At 39.9% G+C, this 18,453-nt stretch overlaps 2 protein-coding genes across 2 annotated transcripts in view; one reads left to right on the top strand and one right to left on the bottom strand.

Annotated features, from left to right (window-relative positions):
* Positions 1-3,827: 3,827 nt before the first annotated feature.
* On the top strand, positions 3,828-13,822 carry pik3ip1 (phosphoinositide-3-kinase interacting protein 1). The gene is made up of 6 exons (XM_058374535.1): positions 3,828-4,106; positions 4,546-4,674; positions 6,751-6,867; positions 9,160-9,327; positions 9,521-9,599; positions 12,197-13,822. The coding sequence occupies exons 1-6, from the start codon at positions 4,034-4,036 to the stop codon at positions 12,420-12,422; spliced, it is 792 nt and encodes a 263-aa protein (XP_058230518.1). The 5' UTR covers positions 3,828-4,033; the 3' UTR covers positions 12,423-13,822.
* A 290-nt stretch (positions 13,823-14,112) lies between these two features.
* The window catches only part of limk2 (LIM domain kinase 2), a 35,184-nt gene continuing 30,843 nt past the window's right edge, over positions 14,113-18,453 (bottom strand). Inside the window, exons 13-16 of the mRNA XM_058374534.1 lie at positions 17,895-18,069; positions 17,179-17,234; positions 16,872-17,029; positions 14,113-15,556 (exon numbers count right to left, since the gene is read on the bottom strand). Of these exons, the coding sequence (XP_058230517.1) occupies positions 15,364-15,556; positions 16,872-17,029; positions 17,179-17,234; positions 17,895-18,069 (582 nt within the window). The 3' untranslated portion in view covers positions 14,113-15,363. The remainder of the gene's footprint in view (positions 15,557-16,871; positions 17,030-17,178; positions 17,235-17,894; positions 18,070-18,453) is intronic.

Here is an 18,453-nt window from a genome sequence, read left to right as displayed (position 1 = left end):
GCTTGAATTTTATGGAGTGTCATTGATTCACACACAAAAGATTCAAGAGTTTTATTGTCATATGTACTAGTACAATGAAATTGTTTACCTTGTTTACTCCTCTCGAGAATGACAGGGTAGAAGGGGGGTACAAGCATAACTTACAAGTACAATACAAAATATATATATTTATGTGTAGCGACCTGACAACATGCATTGTTCAAGAATACAGTAGCAGCGGTTGAGGTAATGCAAATAGAAATAAACATACATATAGCAGCGGATGAAATATTGACAATGGTTTTGGTAGTGCAATAAGTAATGGACAATATAAGTTTGTTCACACAGGTGAGAGAGTGTGTGTGTGTGTGTGTGTGTGTGAGAGAGAGAGAGAGAGAGAGAGAGAGAGACAGAGTTTTGTACAGTTCAGTCCTGGGTGTGTGTGTGTGTGAGAGAGAGAGAGACAGAGTTTTGTACAGTTCAGTCCTGGGTGTGTGTGTGTGTGTGTGTGTGTGAGAGAGAGAGAGAGAGAGACAGAGAGTTTTGTCCAGTTCAGTCCTGTGTGTGTGTTTGTGAGAGAGAGAGAGAGAGAGTTTTATACAGTTCAGTCCTGGGTGTGTGTGTGTGTGTGTGAGAGAGAGAGAGAGAGAGAGAGAGAGAGAGAGAGACAGAGAGTTTTGTACAGTTCAGTCCTGTGTGTGTGTGTGTGAGAGAGAGAGAGAGAGTTTTATACAGTTCAGTCCTGTGTGTGTGTGAGAGAGAGAGTTTTGTACAGTTCAGTCCTGGGTGTGTGCGTGTGTGTGAGAGAGAGAGAGAGAGAGTTTTGTACAGTTCAGTCCTGGGTGTGTGTGTATGTGTGTGTGAGAGAGAGAGTTTTGTACAGTTCAGTCCTGGGTGTGTGCGTGTGTGTGAGAGAGAGAGTTTTGTACAGTTCAGTCCTGGGTGTGTGCGTGTGTGTGAGAGAGAGAGAGAGAGTTTTGTACAGTTCAGTCCTGGGTGTTGAGGAGCCTGATTCCTTGAGTGAAGAAACTGTTACACAGTCTGGTTGTGAGGGCCCGAATGCTTCGGTACCTCTTTCCAGATGGCAGGGGGGCAAAGAGCGTGTGTGAGGGGTGTGTGGGGTCATCCACAATGCTGTTTGCAGCGTGTAGTGTAAATGTCCATGATAGAGGGGAGAGAGACTCCAATGATCTTCTCAGCTGTCCTCACTATCCGCTGAAGGGTCTTGCGATCTGAGACGGTGCAGTTCCCAAACCAGGCAGTGATGCAGCTGCTCAGGATGCTCTCGATGGTCCCTCTGTAGAACACAGTCAGGATGGGGGAAGGGAGATGGGCTTTCCCCAGCCTCCTCAGGAAGTAGAGATGCTGCTGGGCTTTCTTGGTGATGGAGCTGGTGTTGAGTGACCAGGTGAAGTTCTCTGCCAGATGAACACCAAGGAATTTGGTGCTCTTGACGATCTCCACAGAGGAGCCGTCGATGAACAGCGGAGAATGGTCACTTAGTGCTCTCCTGAAGTCAACAACCATCTCCTTAGTCTTGTCGACGTTCAGAAACAGCTTGTTGCCTTTACATAGATATATATATATAAGCAAGTGAACATTTTGTCATCAAAGTTGATGTGTTAGAAGCAGGAAAAATGTCTTTATGTATTATACATTTTTATATATAATATTAAAGACTTTAGGCATTATCATTACAGGAAAGACACTTTCAAAATGAACAAAACAAAAAGAAAAACTTTACCTAAAATAAGTCAACTTTAAATAAAACCACAACCAAAAAAGATCAACTTTAAATCAAAGCAGACGTGCTCTATTTTGCAAGCTAACTGCTAAATACCTCACCTCACAAGGTATTATGGGAGTGAGTCTGACAAACTGCCACAACAAACATGGCCGCCATTAGCTGTATATCTAGCATGAAATCTACAGTGTTTGAGAATGGAATATGAATAGAAAATGGGTTTAATTTCCATCTGAGATGATCTTGAAGAACAGTCTAAGAATGTACAAAATCTATAAATCTGTGTGTGTGTCCCTGTGTGTGTGTGTGTCTACCCCAAGTTCCATGTTCTAGCCTATTTTTCATTAATGAACCTCTTAGTTGGTTACACATATTGGAGTACAATGCTTCAACCTGTTTTCATCCATACTGTGAAATTATGTGTAAATACACAGGTGCTGGAGCTCTTAGGAATTTATTTAGTATTAAGTTCAGCTGTACATTGAAGAATTTAGCAAACCACCTGACTGAAATGAAACCAAACAGAACAATATCAGGAGACTGAATGAAAGCAAATGTTAGGAGCACAAAGAGCCACTTGCCTGAAAAACTCTGGAAAGTTTTATTATGGAAACTCTGTGGTATTAATTAGAAGCAGTGCCAGTTGGCCAGAGTGCATGCTGTTTGGCCTGAGAGTGGTGTGGAACAGGAAACTGACCATCTGGTTCAATTACATTTGACTATTTACTGCCATTCTCTAGAATGCTGTAGCAAGCCCAATAGAGTGGTGTAGTTTTGTATCAACATGGTGAAACAATTAGAGACTCTGCAATCAGACCTTCTAGCCAGATCTTTATTCTTTGGGTCAGGAGGTGTGATATATTCCAACATACAAAGAGAATCCATTGTATTATATATTACATTTTATAAAAATGTAATATCCAACAAGTTCTGTTTTAGGAAAGGTTTCTTAAACTTTTATTTTAAATGATCCAAAATAGTAAGCAAATGATTCAGAGAGTAGAAGAAAGCTGGCTTTAAGAGGGCAAGAATAAACTGAGAATCGGGCCCCTGTTTACAAAGCATCCGATTGGTCACTGCTCAGTGTTGTGAACCTCTGGACTTCATCCTTTTTCTTTTGCTTGATAGTTAGCAGCTGCAACCAAGTGTTGCTGCTTCTTTATGTGAGTCTGGATGACTAACTGAATGGGAAATGTGGTTGAGGATGCAGAAATAAAAGTCTGAAGATAGTTGTAGATCGCACTTCAGGGACATTCTCAATTAAAAGTCACTTTAAACATGTTTTGTTTTTATGATAATTTGAAGAAATTTGAAATTTGCTGTTGATCACATTGACATAGTCTTTTATATTATAAAATACCTAAGAGGTTTCCTTTATGTATCTCAATTAAAGTCAACTAGATTTTAAAACATGTTGCAGAGGTAATCAGGTATAAACATTAAAATTAAAAGGCTGCTGCTCCTTCTCCTCCTCCTCCTACTATTAAAAAATAGAGATTAATAACTACATAACTTTCTAAATTAAATATTTGCGAATATAACAAATCCGGTTATTTATTTAAACCATAATAATAATAATAATAATAATAATAATAATAATAATAATAATAATAATAATAATAATCAGGGTGTTATGTCCTGGGCTGGAAGAAGTACTCCAAGTGGTAGCAGCCCAGGAACGAAGCGCGTCCCCGCAATGCGCGCCGCCGCTTCCGCTCATAACAAGAGGCTGTTTACGAAGCTGGGGATGAGGAAGCGTTCACATGCTCCTCGAAAGTTTCTCATAGTTAGATTTTGACTTAATAAGCATTGGCATTAAGGCGTTTGGATGTGGAAAGAAATACACATAAACTGGATATATATTTAAGGATAAAAAGTGACAACCTGTGTTATAAATGTAAATAAAAACGAAAAGATTAACAACAATGAAAGAAATGACACATGTAGCATATGCATAAAGTCGCAATTGAGTGTCGTTTTGTGTTTTGTTATTTGGCACTAGAACAAATTGGTGAATATAGTATGTCGGAAACATAAAAACAAAGCGTGTTTTCCGCACTGGTAGGCTGTTTAGCACTGGGGGAGGTTCATGTGCTCCTAACGCGTAAATACGCGAAACCTGATGAGCTTGTGAACGCTGCATGAGAGCTGGCTTTTACCAAAACAAAAAGGGCTGCGCTGCTCAGAGCGCTTTATAATCAGGGTGCAGTAGCTTCTTCTTCTCAGAAAAATCATTTTACACGATTTTTTTACACGATCTCGATTCATTATGAACTCCAACTGCTAGCAGGCTAAACGACGGCATTTAACATGGCCAGTCCTATGCACTTTGTGTTTTTGCTATGCATTGCTTTATTGGGAGATTGTTCATCGCTTCTTGAAGGTAGGAGTCCCTTTGTTCTTTGTTCGGTTTATTAGAAAAAAGTAAGTTTTGTACAAAGTATAAAAACGGATATAAAGTGTTCTTCACTCACATAAATTCTATTCTGTCTGTGACTTCTATTCATTCTGACATTTTTGGAGATTTTTTTTTCTTAATATTTTCATAGTGCACCAAATTAAGGAGAAGTTTCAGAAAACTACAATTAATAAAAAAAAATTAGCTCAATCTTATTACTTGTAATTATGCATGGAAATGTAACTGCGGGTCTGAAGTCGGGGGGGGGGGATTTCCTTGTTTTCAACAAAGCACGTGAAATAAACACATTGGCTATTTAACGTTGGCAGACCACGTGACTTCCTGAGAGCCACCGCACACTGCTGCTGCACTGTAAGGAAAGGATGTGTTGATTCAACTAAACATGTTCTGTAACATTTTGCAGAGTGCATATATGGAAATGGTGTGCAGTACAGGGGAGAGAAGCAGAAATCCTCCTCAGGCAGTGTCTGTCTGAACTGGAACAGCACGAACCGGGACTATGACGTCACTCTGCACCCAGACTTGTCCACAGGTGAGAGAAGGAGAGAGAGAGGTAGTCCATCCAACACCTAGAACTACGCACTACACATCGCTCTCATCCAGGTCTCAAACATCTCTCTCATCCAGGCGTCTGCATCTGGACAGGGATGCAGACGCAGGTTTGTCCGGCTTTTCAAACAAGCTCTGTGGCAAAGACAGGGCCGAGGGTGCCATCCCTTACATATATGTGTTTGATAGTTCAAGTCAAGAAGGTGCAAAAAAGACATGACTGCAGTTCATTAGTGCAAAAAGGTCTGCATGACATTTGCCACGTAAGAGCATTGCTGTAGGCTTAATATTTGCTCTGTAGTCATTCCATCACTGTATTCTCTATGCAGTACTGTAGCATTCACCTGCTACTTCTTGGGGCATTGTAATGATTTGTATTCCAGCTTTAGCTAGAAAGCAAGATGTGTCTTCACACCTGTTAAATAAACACACACAATATATACAATTGCTGATCATTATTCTTAAACAAAACACTTTGTTGTGTTTTAATTTTAGTATCTATGGACTTGGCTCTTCACTGTGGACAGCTTAGGGCTTTTTTTGTCTTATTGATTTAATGAGCAACAAAAAAATAGAGGCTGGGAAAGGGACAACTGTTTATAGCTGTTATAATGTAAGGGAATATAGGAACTCATTTTATTTGGCTGTTTCTCAATATTAAATGTAGCTACAAAAGTATGTGTAACTCTTTTCGTAAATTAATAATATTATATTATTATTATTAATATTTTAATATATTAATAATAATATATATGTATGTGTTGGTAAATTGCTGTGGTAAACGAGAAATAAAACACTTCAGGGTGTGACGCTTATCAGTGTTGCTGATTATTTTTCTGTAACAGCCCACCCTGTCTTTTTGTTATTTATTTATTCCTTTTTATGCCTTACTCAGCAGGTATATTGGAATTGGTTCGAGTTTAAGTGTCCCCTGACCTAGTTTGTATGGAGTGTCTGATTAAGCAGTAATTAAGTTCCCAGGCAGTTCACACCAGAGGTAGAATACCTGTTCTTCTGTCTGTTATTCAGTTGATGCAAATATTTTACCTAGAAGTAAGCCAAGATTAAATAAACAATATACTCCTTCAACTAAAAGAACATGAATAAAGGATAAAACTAGGCCCCTGATAGGATTCACGGCTTGGAGGGACATCATTGTGTAGTGATTAGGCTGCAGACTGTTTTTGTAGTCGGAATGCACAGAAAAACAGAGTTTGTCGTGTTGGTGCAGGTTTAGAAAGCTAACTTGGTATATCAGGCATTGTGGTGTCTTCAATGATCAACCACATCCAAGGTCATTGGAATAAAAGAAAATATTTTTAGCATGTTTGTTTTTAAAAAATTCCCTAATTTATAATGACAGTTCGCTTACACACTCTCACTCATTCACTTCATCACTCACACACTCTTTCTCACACTCACACACTCACTCACTCTATCTCCCTCTCTCACTCTCTATCTCTCTCTCTTTCTCACACACACACACACACACACTCTTTCTCACACTCACACACTCTCTCTCTCTGTCTCACTCTCTCTGTCTCCCTCTCCATCTCCCTCTCTCACTCTCACACTTATGTTCTCTCTCTTTCTCACACACACACTCCCTCTCACACTCTCACTCACTCTTTCTATTTCCCTCTCTCAGTCACACACTCATGCACTTTCTCTCTCACACACTCTCACTATCTCTCTCTTTCACTCACTCACTCTCTCACTCACACACACACACACACACTCTCTCTCTCTCTCTCTCTCTCTGTTTCTCTCCCCTCACACACACACACAATAGGAGAATAACAGTAGAAAAACATCCTGTATAAGAACAGCATATGTTTGTGCAAACCATTGTACTGTTATGTAGCAGAGTCAGCCTTGTGCCAAAACTCGGACACTGTAATGGCCATTTTCTCAGTTAGTTCCCTGCGTCTCTCCCCTATTCTTTTTAGACAAGTCTTGCATTTTATGACATTTATCTGGGTCAGAGAGAGACAAGCTCTATTAAACACCCTGCATACCTTTAAGTCTCCGTTGGTTGATGCACTCTGTTTCTCTGCAGGTGTAGGGGATCATAACTACTGCCGTAATCCCGATGACTCAGGCGAGCCCTGGTGCTATGTTTCCGGAGCAGATGGACAACTCCAGAGAGAAGCATGTGCTATCGAGGCATGCCAAGGTAGCCATCTTATTAAACCTGCTCAGAACCGATCAACAGCATCTATAATATTAAACTCAGATCAGCAGCTTGTTTCTAAAACGAAACACTTCAACTCTATAATATACTGCAAGCTCTTGCTATGGAATGAAACTTTCTTTATACCACAGCAATGTTGAATTGATCAGAAGAGTCCCATATTTTCTACAATAGTAGCTCCACAAATCATACATTTATATTAATGCACTCAGTCTAATATGTTTATAATCATTTCTATAGTAACAGCTAATAGACATGTAAGGTGAACACACAATCTGAGACGGGTAGTGAATGAATTAACATTTTTCTGTTAGAAATAGTTAATTTAGCATTTATGGAAGGAGTCTCCAGTGCCAGTGCTTTTTGTTTCGTCTTTCTTGCTCTCCTCTATTTCCGAATGCAGTGCAAATCATTTTCCTCAGTGACTGAACGCTGTCCTCACTGAGGTTCAAGCGTGCCGAGTGTAAATTTTGCTGCCTCAGTCAGTCATGTTCTTTCCGTCCCATATTTGGCCATCATGTAGGGCTAGTACCGCATGGTTTACTAAACAAGTCTGTGATGAAGGATTAATCAGTTTAAGGAAAGGTAGAGAAGCTGCTTATTGACCTAGTTCTTCAAGTTTATGAAAATGAGTTGACCAGTTGGTCAGGCTTCATGTGTCCTTTTCCCAAACGTCTCGCCTTACACTCTGCGAGCGTGTGATCAGGCAGATCAAGTCAAACAAGAACATAAGGCAACTTTTCAGACACGTATACTCCAGGAAGAAGTCTTGGATTTTGATTGGCTGAAAGTGAAACGCTTTCCACAGTAACAGCTTCCGATTGGTTTGTCGCCTCTGCCGATTGTTTAACGTTAGGACCGTTGGTAAAAAAAATTTTTTTTAGGGGTGGAGCGATGAGGAGATAAACAGAGTTGTTGTTCTCAGCTTGGGTTTATCCCTCCCATGAACCCATTAAAACATGTCAAGCATAGTGTTGCTCTCTGTAAAAAAAAAAAAAAAAAAAGTCTGTTTCCTCTAGCAAATGGCTGGAAGGTAAATAATGAGAAGGATCTCTGTGTTTGCTCAGTCTGTCTGCTAATGGAAGCTTATCGCAGCTGTTGTCATCTGAAAGCTACTTAATCAGTCAAATTCAATCTCAGCTTTGTCTCTGTAACCAGACATAGACACAACCCAAGACTAAAACGAGCAGTGCTGCATAATGTAGGCAAAATAACACTGTAGTTGTTTTGTTACATAGTGTGATTGTGATGATGTTTCTTGGGTCATGGTTATGATGAAACAAACTCAAAACACACTGGAACGGACGGAGCTCGCTCGCTGCACACTAGAAATGTCGTGATTTTTTTTTTTAGCAGAGCTTATTTGCATATTCTTATGTAAGGACAGTCCGGTTTCCTTTTATAAATCTTCATTATGCAGTTTGTTGCCTTCTTTCTGTGACAAGATTGCATTACGCCACAGGCTTAAATCCTTCAGTGATTGATAAGTAGGTTAATATTTGTCTTGTGGGCATGTGACATGCACTGATGAAACTGAAGAATTGCAGCGTGTACATTTTATATTGTCTGAATGTCAGTGTAAACTGGGCCGTTATATAAAGAGTACACGAGCGTTAATACCAGTGGTAACGGCCATTTTGATGAACACACATCCATTAGATCTCGAAGAATATTTTCATGTCTGACGGAACAAGATTCTCTCGTTTGTGCTGTTACGTTTCGCTCAAGGGCAGTAGGAGGAGTCTGAAATAGAGGGCTGTCAATCAAGCATGTTTTCTCCGATTTCTCGGTCTTTGTAAACAATTCAAACTTCGTCGGATCTCATTTCGGAATAAAACTACATCCCCTTCTGTGACTAGACTTGATTCGATTCGTCAACAAACCGAGTAGAGGAGACAAACGTATAAAACCTGGATGTATTTCAGCCACTTAGCGGCATGTGAACCGCTGGAGCTTTTCTAGATTCTCCATTACAGCTCCATTCAGTCACATGTAAATTATTTGGCTGAAGGCAGCTCATTAGACTAAAGACATTAATCAAAAAGTTTTATGTGTTTTAATTATGTGTTAAAACATTTAAAAGGTATCTGTTTTTGCCATTCAGTTAAGTTAGTTGGACCTTTTCTAAGTAAGGAATTGTATGTGTAATATTAGTTGAATATCCCTGCTCTATGCTATTGGTGGATTTGAACAAAATGGGGGAAATAAAAACTCACTTTGCACCTTAAATCATGTCTGAATGTGCATTCAGGCAAATGACCTTATAACCCACAGATGAAAACTGCACAGAAGGGGTAACCTGCGCCATGAGGCCTCCTGGAGAAGAGGAAACGACGACGAAGCAGGTGAAGCCTATAGAAGGCGGAGCTGTGCAGCCGGTGGTGGGGGTCAGTCAGCGGGTCAGAACAGGACCCAAGAAGAAGAAAGACCTAGGAACTATGGGTAAGTCTTATTGATTTATTTTTTATAAATGTAAAACCTCACACTCCTCTCTTATGCCTGAACAGAGAAATCTGGAAGTTTCCATTGTATCAGAATCTGGCAGCGTTTAGTCGTCTCATGTTGTTTGCAAATGCTTGAGCAGCTCTGTTCGGCTTTTCCCAGAGCCCAGTGTTAATAATCTGCTCTTTTCTAGGTTATGTCTTAGCCATCATCATGATGGCCATCATTATCATACTGGGAGTGGGAATAACAGTGGGCTACTTCTACAAGCGGTGAGTATACACACACACACACACGCATGCACACACAGGAACAAACACACCACCACAAAGCAGAGAGAGAATTAGGGTCGGTACAAAACAGACCAGAGCGTGAAATCAGAACGAGGACACAGACAAAGCACGGCTTGTTAGAAAGAGGGTTTGATGAAACAAAGCAAGACAGCGCACGTTGTAAGTCATTTGCTAGAACGGATTGAGGATAATTCATGTGGAGACGTTCTGGCTGCTTCTGTCAGTTAAACAGTTGTTTATGTTGCCTGTTATTTTGTGGGCAGTATTCAGAATCTTGTGAAATGGTGTTCAGTGTTTTGTGCGTGTGGGAAGTGATTAAGAGCATCAGGAAGTTGTGAGAATAAGACGTTTTTCCATAGCAAATAATTTGGGGAATGGAATTTCAGAAGAAATGATATAAAATAAAATAAATGTTTATTTAATCTTGTCATTTTTTATTAAATCCTCTATAATCTAAAATATTAATTCTGTCTATACATTTTTAAACCTATAGACTAAATGCCTTGTCTATAATTTGTCCTTTTTAATTTTTTTTTAAATAAATGTGTATATTATTACTATTTTTAATTCTCAGCATAATTCTCAGAATTATAAAAAAAATATAATTGTCATTACTGTATTTTAAGTTCTCAATCTACTAGTATATCAAATTTTAATATACATTTTTTTTACTGCTATTTTTATTTATTTATTTATTTATTCATTTATTTTATGTTTCTATATGTTTGCACAGAGTAAAAATGGGTATGTTTATTTTCTCCCAATTTATTCCTGGCTGTTGTTTAACTCGTCTAATGCTAGCTAACATTCTAGGAACTTTCACTCTTGGTTAAACAGTATGCTAGTTAGAATAGCTAATTAGTTAGCCTGTAATAGCACAGCAGTACACTACTTTTCTTAGCTTTAGCATTCAGCAATTTGGTTAGATTAAGACAGTTTTGTTTGGAGGTTAGCTAAGTAACTACCTGGCAGCATTAACACAATGCTGAGTAGCTGGCTAACTCGGCTAATGTTGCTAGATAAAGTCGTGCTAATACTGTTTGATATGCACAGTAGCGTGGCTAATGTTATTTCCTCCTTTTTATATTTATAGCTATTATATTTTAATGTGTAATTGAGCTGTGATGATTTCACTTTATCTGGTGAAGCAACTCAATGGCTTACTTCCACACAGACGCACAAATATTCTTGTATAGCCATTCACCAATCATTTATAAAGATACATTAATAAAGAGGACAGTTCATTCAGTTACTTCATCAAGTGTTTTGGCATCGCAGAGATTGGAGTTTATTTTAGACCACACGTGAATAGCTCCTTTTAAAGCTCTAATGACCGAACGAGCTCAGGCTCACTGCTTGGTTAATGCAGAAATGTATTTGAAGAGCAGCAAGATGTCTGCGAACATGTTGCACATAGCTGGGCAGCGATATACGGGAGCACAGAGAGGGGAATGGGATTAGAAGAAAGGTGGAAGAAAGGAGCTATAGGAGGGCTGCAGTGCAAATAGCTTGCAGAGAGCAGTAGCTTGTACATATGTAATCATCAGTCATCTCTGACTGCCTCTGGAGAAAGACATTTTTTCTTTCTTCCTGGCTCAGTACAGCCACCATACATCCATCATCCTATCAGTGATTAGAAGAAGAAGAAGGACTGAGGGCAAGAAGCCTTTATTATCGCCACACATACATTACGGCACAGTGGAATTCTTTTCTTCGCATATCCCAGCTGAGGGAGTTGGGGTCAGAGCACAGGGGCAGCTATGATACAGAGAGGGTTAAGGGCCTCGCTCAATTGCCCAACAGTGGAGCTTTGTGATGCTGGGGCTTGAACCCTGATCCTCAGCCCAGAGCCTTAACCACTTGAACCACTACTGCCCTTGGTTTATTGGTCCAGACTAAAAATACACATGCTTCAGAGAGTATTTAGCTCTCCTGCATCCCGATACTACAATCATATTTTTCTCATTAATCTGCACTCAGTACCCTGAAAACAGAATTCTGGAACTGATTGCAAATGTATGAAAACGGAACATCTGAAATATCACATGCGCATAAGTATTCAGACCTCAGTACTGATTAAAGCACCTTTAACAGCAGTTATAGCCCTGAGTCTCTTTGACACAACAAGCTTTGCACAACTGAATTGAGGAATTCTTCTTTGCAAATCTTCTCATACTCGGTCAGTTTGAATGGGGACCGTCGGTGGACAGCTGTTTTCTGATGATAGGACCCATATCTTCAGATACTTTAGAAAACATGATTCGTAATATTACACGCAAGGGGTTTGTCTAACATCTTCATTTAAAGGGCCTGTTTGCTGTTTTTTTTCTGGGCAGGAAATTAGCTACACTGCAGCTGTAACAGCTTTTCAGTTCCTCCCACTTTCCCAGAGAAACCAGAATTATTGCACTAGAGAGAGTTGGGAAGATGAATACTAAAAAATGACAAACTGCTCCTTTAAATAGGCTCAAAATTAGATACACATTTACACCAAACCTCAGAATTTACTCCTATTCATGTGTATACATTACTCAGAGAAGAAAGTGGTTATTGAGTTCTTCCTGTATCGTTTCCAGGGGTCGTGACCTGAAGAAGCAGCACGAGCAGCGTGTGTATGAGCGAGAGATGCACCGCATCACTCTTCCTCTCTCTGCATTCGCCAACCCCACCTGCGAGCTCGTGGACGAGAACACCGTCGTGGTAGCTGCGGCGAACGAACCCGCTGAGCAGGCGCCTCCGCAGGGCGTTGCCGTCGAGGGCAGCGACCCCCTCATCGACTCTGCAGGGACCCCTGGAGCTTGACGGGTCCTGGATAGTACGGACAATGATATCATTTTGAGTCTCAGAGGATCAGCACCACCCCACACACCCTATCTGTCCGTCTCCTGCATTCCAGGAGAAGGGAAAGCTCTTCATGGACTCCTAGCAGCCTCGTCTTCTCAACAGCGGCTATGTTGAGGAGCGGAGGATGCACCAAGACACATCACGGACAAATCAAGGATGCAAGGACTAGGGGGAGGAGTTGTATAAAAGTGCATGTCAGGATCCCCCCCCCCAACCGTCAATCACATGTAAACCTTTGACTGTGATCATTTGGAATACTAGAGTGACGTATACACTCGCGGCATTTCACCAGTCTGCATGCTGGTTAGAGCATGGTGGTCCGTTAACAAGCCTTATTTATGCACATGATGGAAATGAAGCCGTGTATTATAACGGGTAAACTGAAGTGCTTGTTTTGCACTGTGTTAATTGGAGGAAAAGGGCAGAGCAAGTGCAAGCATTTTTTTCCACCCCCTACAACATTTAGTGCTATAGTATCCCTCAGGAGATGTAGCACTCAGTATTTGAGTGGCTTTGAGTCGATTAGCAAAATGGATCTACAGTATATACATCACGGGTTCCTGAAACAATTTACTACAGAAAACAGTACCTGGGTTTCCTTAGTGTACTGATTTTAATGGGGAATTTTTTTTTGAAGTGTTACTCTTTTGCGTGTGTAAAGAAACACATTTCCAAGGAAGATGAAAAGAAATAACGATATATTGCGGTATGAGAGATTCTGAAGATGAATGCTTTTAGACTGGCAACAAAAACGTTTAACACAGCAAAGTCAGATCTGATTTATATCTTCAATTCCGGGTTTTAGTCTTTTTAGTCTGCTTTGAAAAGGACAAACCGCCATATCTGATCTTACTGAAGCTTATCTACATCAGATAAACACCACACACGGGACACTAATCATCTTTTGTACACGTTTCTGGCCACAAGCTTCAGGATCTTGAAATCTGATTGGCTTTCTCTTGCATTTTTATGTACGATGGGAAAACGAATGTTTTTGTAGCATCACTGGATTGAAACACGTTCACATCATCCCTTCTTTTAAAAACCGAAGTATGAACTCTTGGCTATGTTTCGTAACGAACTTTAGCGAGAGAGCAGACTCGGGAGACTGAAAACATCCAGAGAAATCAGCTTTCTTTCCTTTCTGTTTGCTGATCTAAATCTTCCCTGCTTAAGATGTCAAAAAAAAAGTCAGATTATATGAGCATCCTGTTTGCACAAAGAGGTGCACGTGGAAAGGAAAGTCCGTTTGGTATTGATGGATGGAAGCTGGCTAGATCACACGTTTATGTGAGCAAATCCATCATAAAGGGAAAAAACTTGGAAATTTTTCCTTTCTTTCTTTCTTTCTTTCTTTCTTTCAAAAATAATTCAGGATTTTGTTATTTTGGTTTCTATTCATATTGTTAGGACCTGGAGTCTGTATTATTATTATTATTTTCTTCTTTTATCTTGATATACTAGAACACACCTGCAAATAGTTTTATGAGAACTTTATTTTTAATGTTTGGCAGATTTTCACTGCTATGAAGAAAATTTAATAAATGAATAATAAAAAAAAGAACTTTATGCTGTTTTATGCTTTGTCAATAATTTACAGCTGCATGTTATGATTGGGTTTCAGTTCAGAAAGAAACAAAAACATCAGTTCAACAGACAATGAATTAATTTATTTGAGTCAGGAACACAGGAAATCAAATATCAGTGGTTATGATGTTCACACATCAAGTACCTTTTTCACACAAAAAAAGAGAAAGAACGCTAGGGGGGAAAATGGGACTTTTTTTTTTTTTTTTTTTTTTTTTTACATTCTACAAAATGCGATCGGCAAACCAACGTTATAATCCCACGCTATTCAATTACAACTTCTATACAATTCTGACACTAACAATTCTCAAATAATTTGTATCAAACAACAACAACAACAAAAAAAAATCATATCTCCAGTTATTTTTAGGTTTCTGTGCTTTTCCACAAACATCATTAATGCTACTGAACTGGCAGCTGCTTTGAAAAATGTACAAAAAAATCTGTAACAACTTGTCCAGGATAAAGACTCGCCAATCATTTAGGACTTTTTTTTTTTTGCAATGGCAAGTAAAACAGAACTGTTACTCGCAGAAATTTCTATTATTATAATTTTTTTTAATTTCTTTTTGAAAATAAAATCATCCAGTTTTTTTGTCCAGGCATTTTGAAATCTACTTGATAATGTAATCAACCACCAGAGGGCAGCAGAGGGTTCAGTAATCCTCACCATCTGGAACGGTGCCTTTTTTTTAAACCAGCACCAGTGCTGAGTTCACTTATTCAGTAACAACCTGATTTAAGCAGCCCAAGACCTCTAAAGCCATGCTACAAAGTCATCCGATTGATTATCGGTCTCTCCAGCAACAAGATACCACGGATTTTACTCCAGGAAGATCGACGCAGGCTCACAGATACGCAGGAGAAGCCGTAGTCAGTCCCTTGTGAGTTTTATTCTGATCCTAGCAGCTGCATGTCATTTGGGTTCGTTTTACAGATTAGCGCAAGCGCTCCAGATATAAATAGGAAAAAAAAAAAAAGAAGAAGAAGAGATGCCAAGATATCCCAAAATGAGTCTGTAATGTAAGGGGGGGGCAGGGAAAAACCCTTACCCTTAAGTGAAAAAGAAAACCTCCTTGAGTCATGAAATGTGCCTCCCTCTTTGGATCTCAACATCAGATCCGTCAGCTCAAATGCCCTCAACTCGACACAAGCACCCCAGTGTGAGCGCACTGTAAACACACCAAGCGCACAGAATCCAGCATGTCCGTTCGTGTAAACCTGTCCGTGTAGGTCATAACAAATTGGTCACCACCCCGTGCAGTCTGTGTGCAGGCCCGACTTGAGCTCTACCAGTTTTGCTTTGTCCCGGCTACGTGTCGTCTTTTTCCAGACTCGAGTGCTCTGGGGACGAGCTGGATTTTGGGGACAGATCGCCACTTTTGGACCCATTAGGCTTTGAAAGTCTCTGCTGCAGCTCATCGAGCTCCGCCGGAAGAGGGATCCCGAGCTCCAGGTTTAGAGCCAAAGCCTCGAAACAGTCCTCCAGCTTCTGGAAAGCCGGCCTGCGGAGAAAAGACATGAGTGAGTGAGTGAGTGAGTGAGTGAGAGTGAGAGAGAGAGAGAGAGAGCGAGAGAGAGAGAGAGAGAGAGAGAGAGAGAGGTTAAAATGGTGCTTTGCATCTTTTATTCAAATACAGGACTCTGATTTTCTCTAAACACATGCACTGGGAAATGCAAAGAGTTTTAAAGCAAAGAGTAAATGTTAAGAAGCAGTCAATGAGTAAGCTTCGGGGTTTTATACGGATCAAAGTACAAGACCAGAAACAAGAAGTTCTCTGTAGTAGAAGTTATACCACAGATTTGCTGCAATCTGACTGGTCAGAAAGTGTCGTACTAACAGTAACGCTTGGCTGTGATACAAACCACAGGTTTATATTAATCGGCTTGTTCTGATATGGTTATTACATCTGTAACAACAACTTATTCACAGCATATGGTGGATTTTGTACATAAGCTAATCTAATAAAAATGGATTAAAACAGTGTTAATGGGAACCATATAATAATTAAGATAGTGAAGCTTTCTGTAAGGAGTTTACTGTAACTGTTACTAACTTCATGAGGGATGAGGGATGGTTATGACGGATGTTTATACATAAGTAAATCACAGGAAGTGCCTTGTTTAAATGTTATACAATATTCAGTAACTATAAATGTTTAAAATATACAGCATACAAAAGTCATCATTGCCAAAATGCGGTAGTGTAGAATTTATATATATATATATATATATATATATATATATATATATATATATATATATATATATATATATATATAAAAAAAACCTTGACCAAATTTGGGCCATATCACAGCACACAATGATGATCAAACTGCACATCCTGATGTGTTTTATTTCTTACGCAATATCCAGTACATTTACATTTCTGGCATTCGGCAGACACCCTTATCCAAATTTTATCTCATTTTTTTATACAACTGAGGAATTGAGGGTTAAGGGCCTTGCTCAAGGGCCCAGCAGTAGCAGCTTGGTGGACCTGGGATTGAAACTCACAATCAGTAGTCCAACACCTTAGATACCACTAAACTACCACATCCCAGTACACAATATATTGAGATACAGTGGAATCTCCTATGCAGGACTGCTTTGCAGAGCTATTTGTAATTCAGTGAGCATTCAGATTTCGGTCTCAGCAGGAAGGAGAATAGAGCAGGCTGGCAATATCACTTATTTACATCTCTTCACCTCCATTACACTGAAGACAAAACAAAACTAGAATTGGCAGGAATGGAGTGTTGGGAAAAAATAGACACAGATTTTTATTCAGATATCATAGTTGGTGCTTAAAACACACACCGGTTGTCAGGAGCGAGGTCGCAGCAGGACACGGCTAATGGGAAGAAAGCAGGAGGACAGTCTTCAGGTAGAAACTTCTCTGTAAACTTGCACACGTTGAGCCCGAAGTCCAGTGTGCGGGGCAGACACTCGGGATCGGCGTACACCTGCCCGATGATCTAGAGCCACGGACACACAAAAAAAATTAACTATGCAAATGACAACAGAGCATGAGTTTTGCGTAAGTTGTCGCAGGATAAAGACAGGACCGTAAGTTTCAGACGGTGTGAGGAAAAAGAAAGGTGAGATGGGTTGTGGTGAGACACACCTCGCAGAGCACAATGCCATAGGAGAAAACGTCCACCTTCTCGTCGTAGCGTTTACCTGCTCGACACAAAGAAAAGGAGGATTTCACGAGGATGTATAAGCTTTACGCTCGAATAATAAACACTCATGTTTTTAAACCTAATCCATTCGCCTGTATCTGTTAGAGTATATAGGATTACAACAAGCAAGATTTTCAATACTGAGAATTTCCAGTGAAAATCCCAGCGCAGCTGTTGACTTCAATAAAGTTTTATGCAAGAACATTTATGGAACAATTCTTCTGTGAAATTAAGCTCTAAATCTAGTACACAGTTCACACAGATGTCTCTTTTTTAGAGGGAAGCTTTTGTTTTTAAAGGTTTACATATAAGTAACTGCCCTTAGGCTTCTATTCTAATGAGTTTTTCAAGGAACCAGGTTATCAGTTACACTGTAACGCTGTAGTGACCCCACGTACATTACAGATGCAGCGGTTAGAGATTCGGTTAAAGAACAGCGCAATATTTCTTTAATAATACGTTACTTATCCATACTGGCTTACAACATGCAACTGATCCAGTTCTTTTCCTTCCTGTTAAGCTGCATTCTGGACTTTACTGTGCTTCATTTATTGTGTGTGTCCATATGTTATTTGATATGTTGTGTGTCTTTTGTGTGTACGTTTTTAGTGAAATGTCCGAATCTAAAATTTCTGGTGACACAGTAAATCCTTCTCACCGTTCAGCATCTCCGGAGCCATCCAGTACGGGTTACCCACCACTGTGTAGCGCTTTTTGCGGTCGATGCGACGGAATATCCGCATCTTGTTGGGCTTGTCAGGAGGCGGCTGCTTCACCTTGTCCTCCATGACCAGACGGGACAGACCGAAGTCGGCCACCACCACCGTGTTGTCCTGATGTCAAAACAATCAGTTATTTTCAATTCTATATAATGCACAAAGCTGTAGGTGTTTCAACTAGAAGGAATGTGAAAGTAAAGTATTTAGTGGTGCCGAAACACTGGAACTCAAAAGACCCAAAAACCTTTAACTGGGACCCCACACCTAACATGTGGACATGCTGAAGCTGGCTACAGCAAAGAGATAAGCAGACACCTGTTTATTGTTTTATATAGTAATTGTATCTGTGGCCTGGGGGGTTAGTAGCGGCACTTGAGTAGCTGGCCTTGAGTTAAGAAGGGTGGTGAAGAGTAATGTGGAGAGTACTCTTGAAGAGTGTAATCTGGAGAAGGGTAGGAGATGGCAGACTTAGAAATAAAGGTTGAAAGTACGTAGAAT

The sequence above is a fragment of the Hemibagrus wyckioides genome, linkage group LG22, assembly GCF_019097595.1.
Source record: "Hemibagrus wyckioides isolate EC202008001 linkage group LG22, SWU_Hwy_1.0, whole genome shotgun sequence".
NCBI classification, from domain to species: Eukaryota; Metazoa; Chordata; class Actinopteri; order Siluriformes; family Bagridae; genus Hemibagrus; species Hemibagrus wyckioides.
This window is presented reverse-complemented; position numbering and strand designations above follow the sequence as displayed.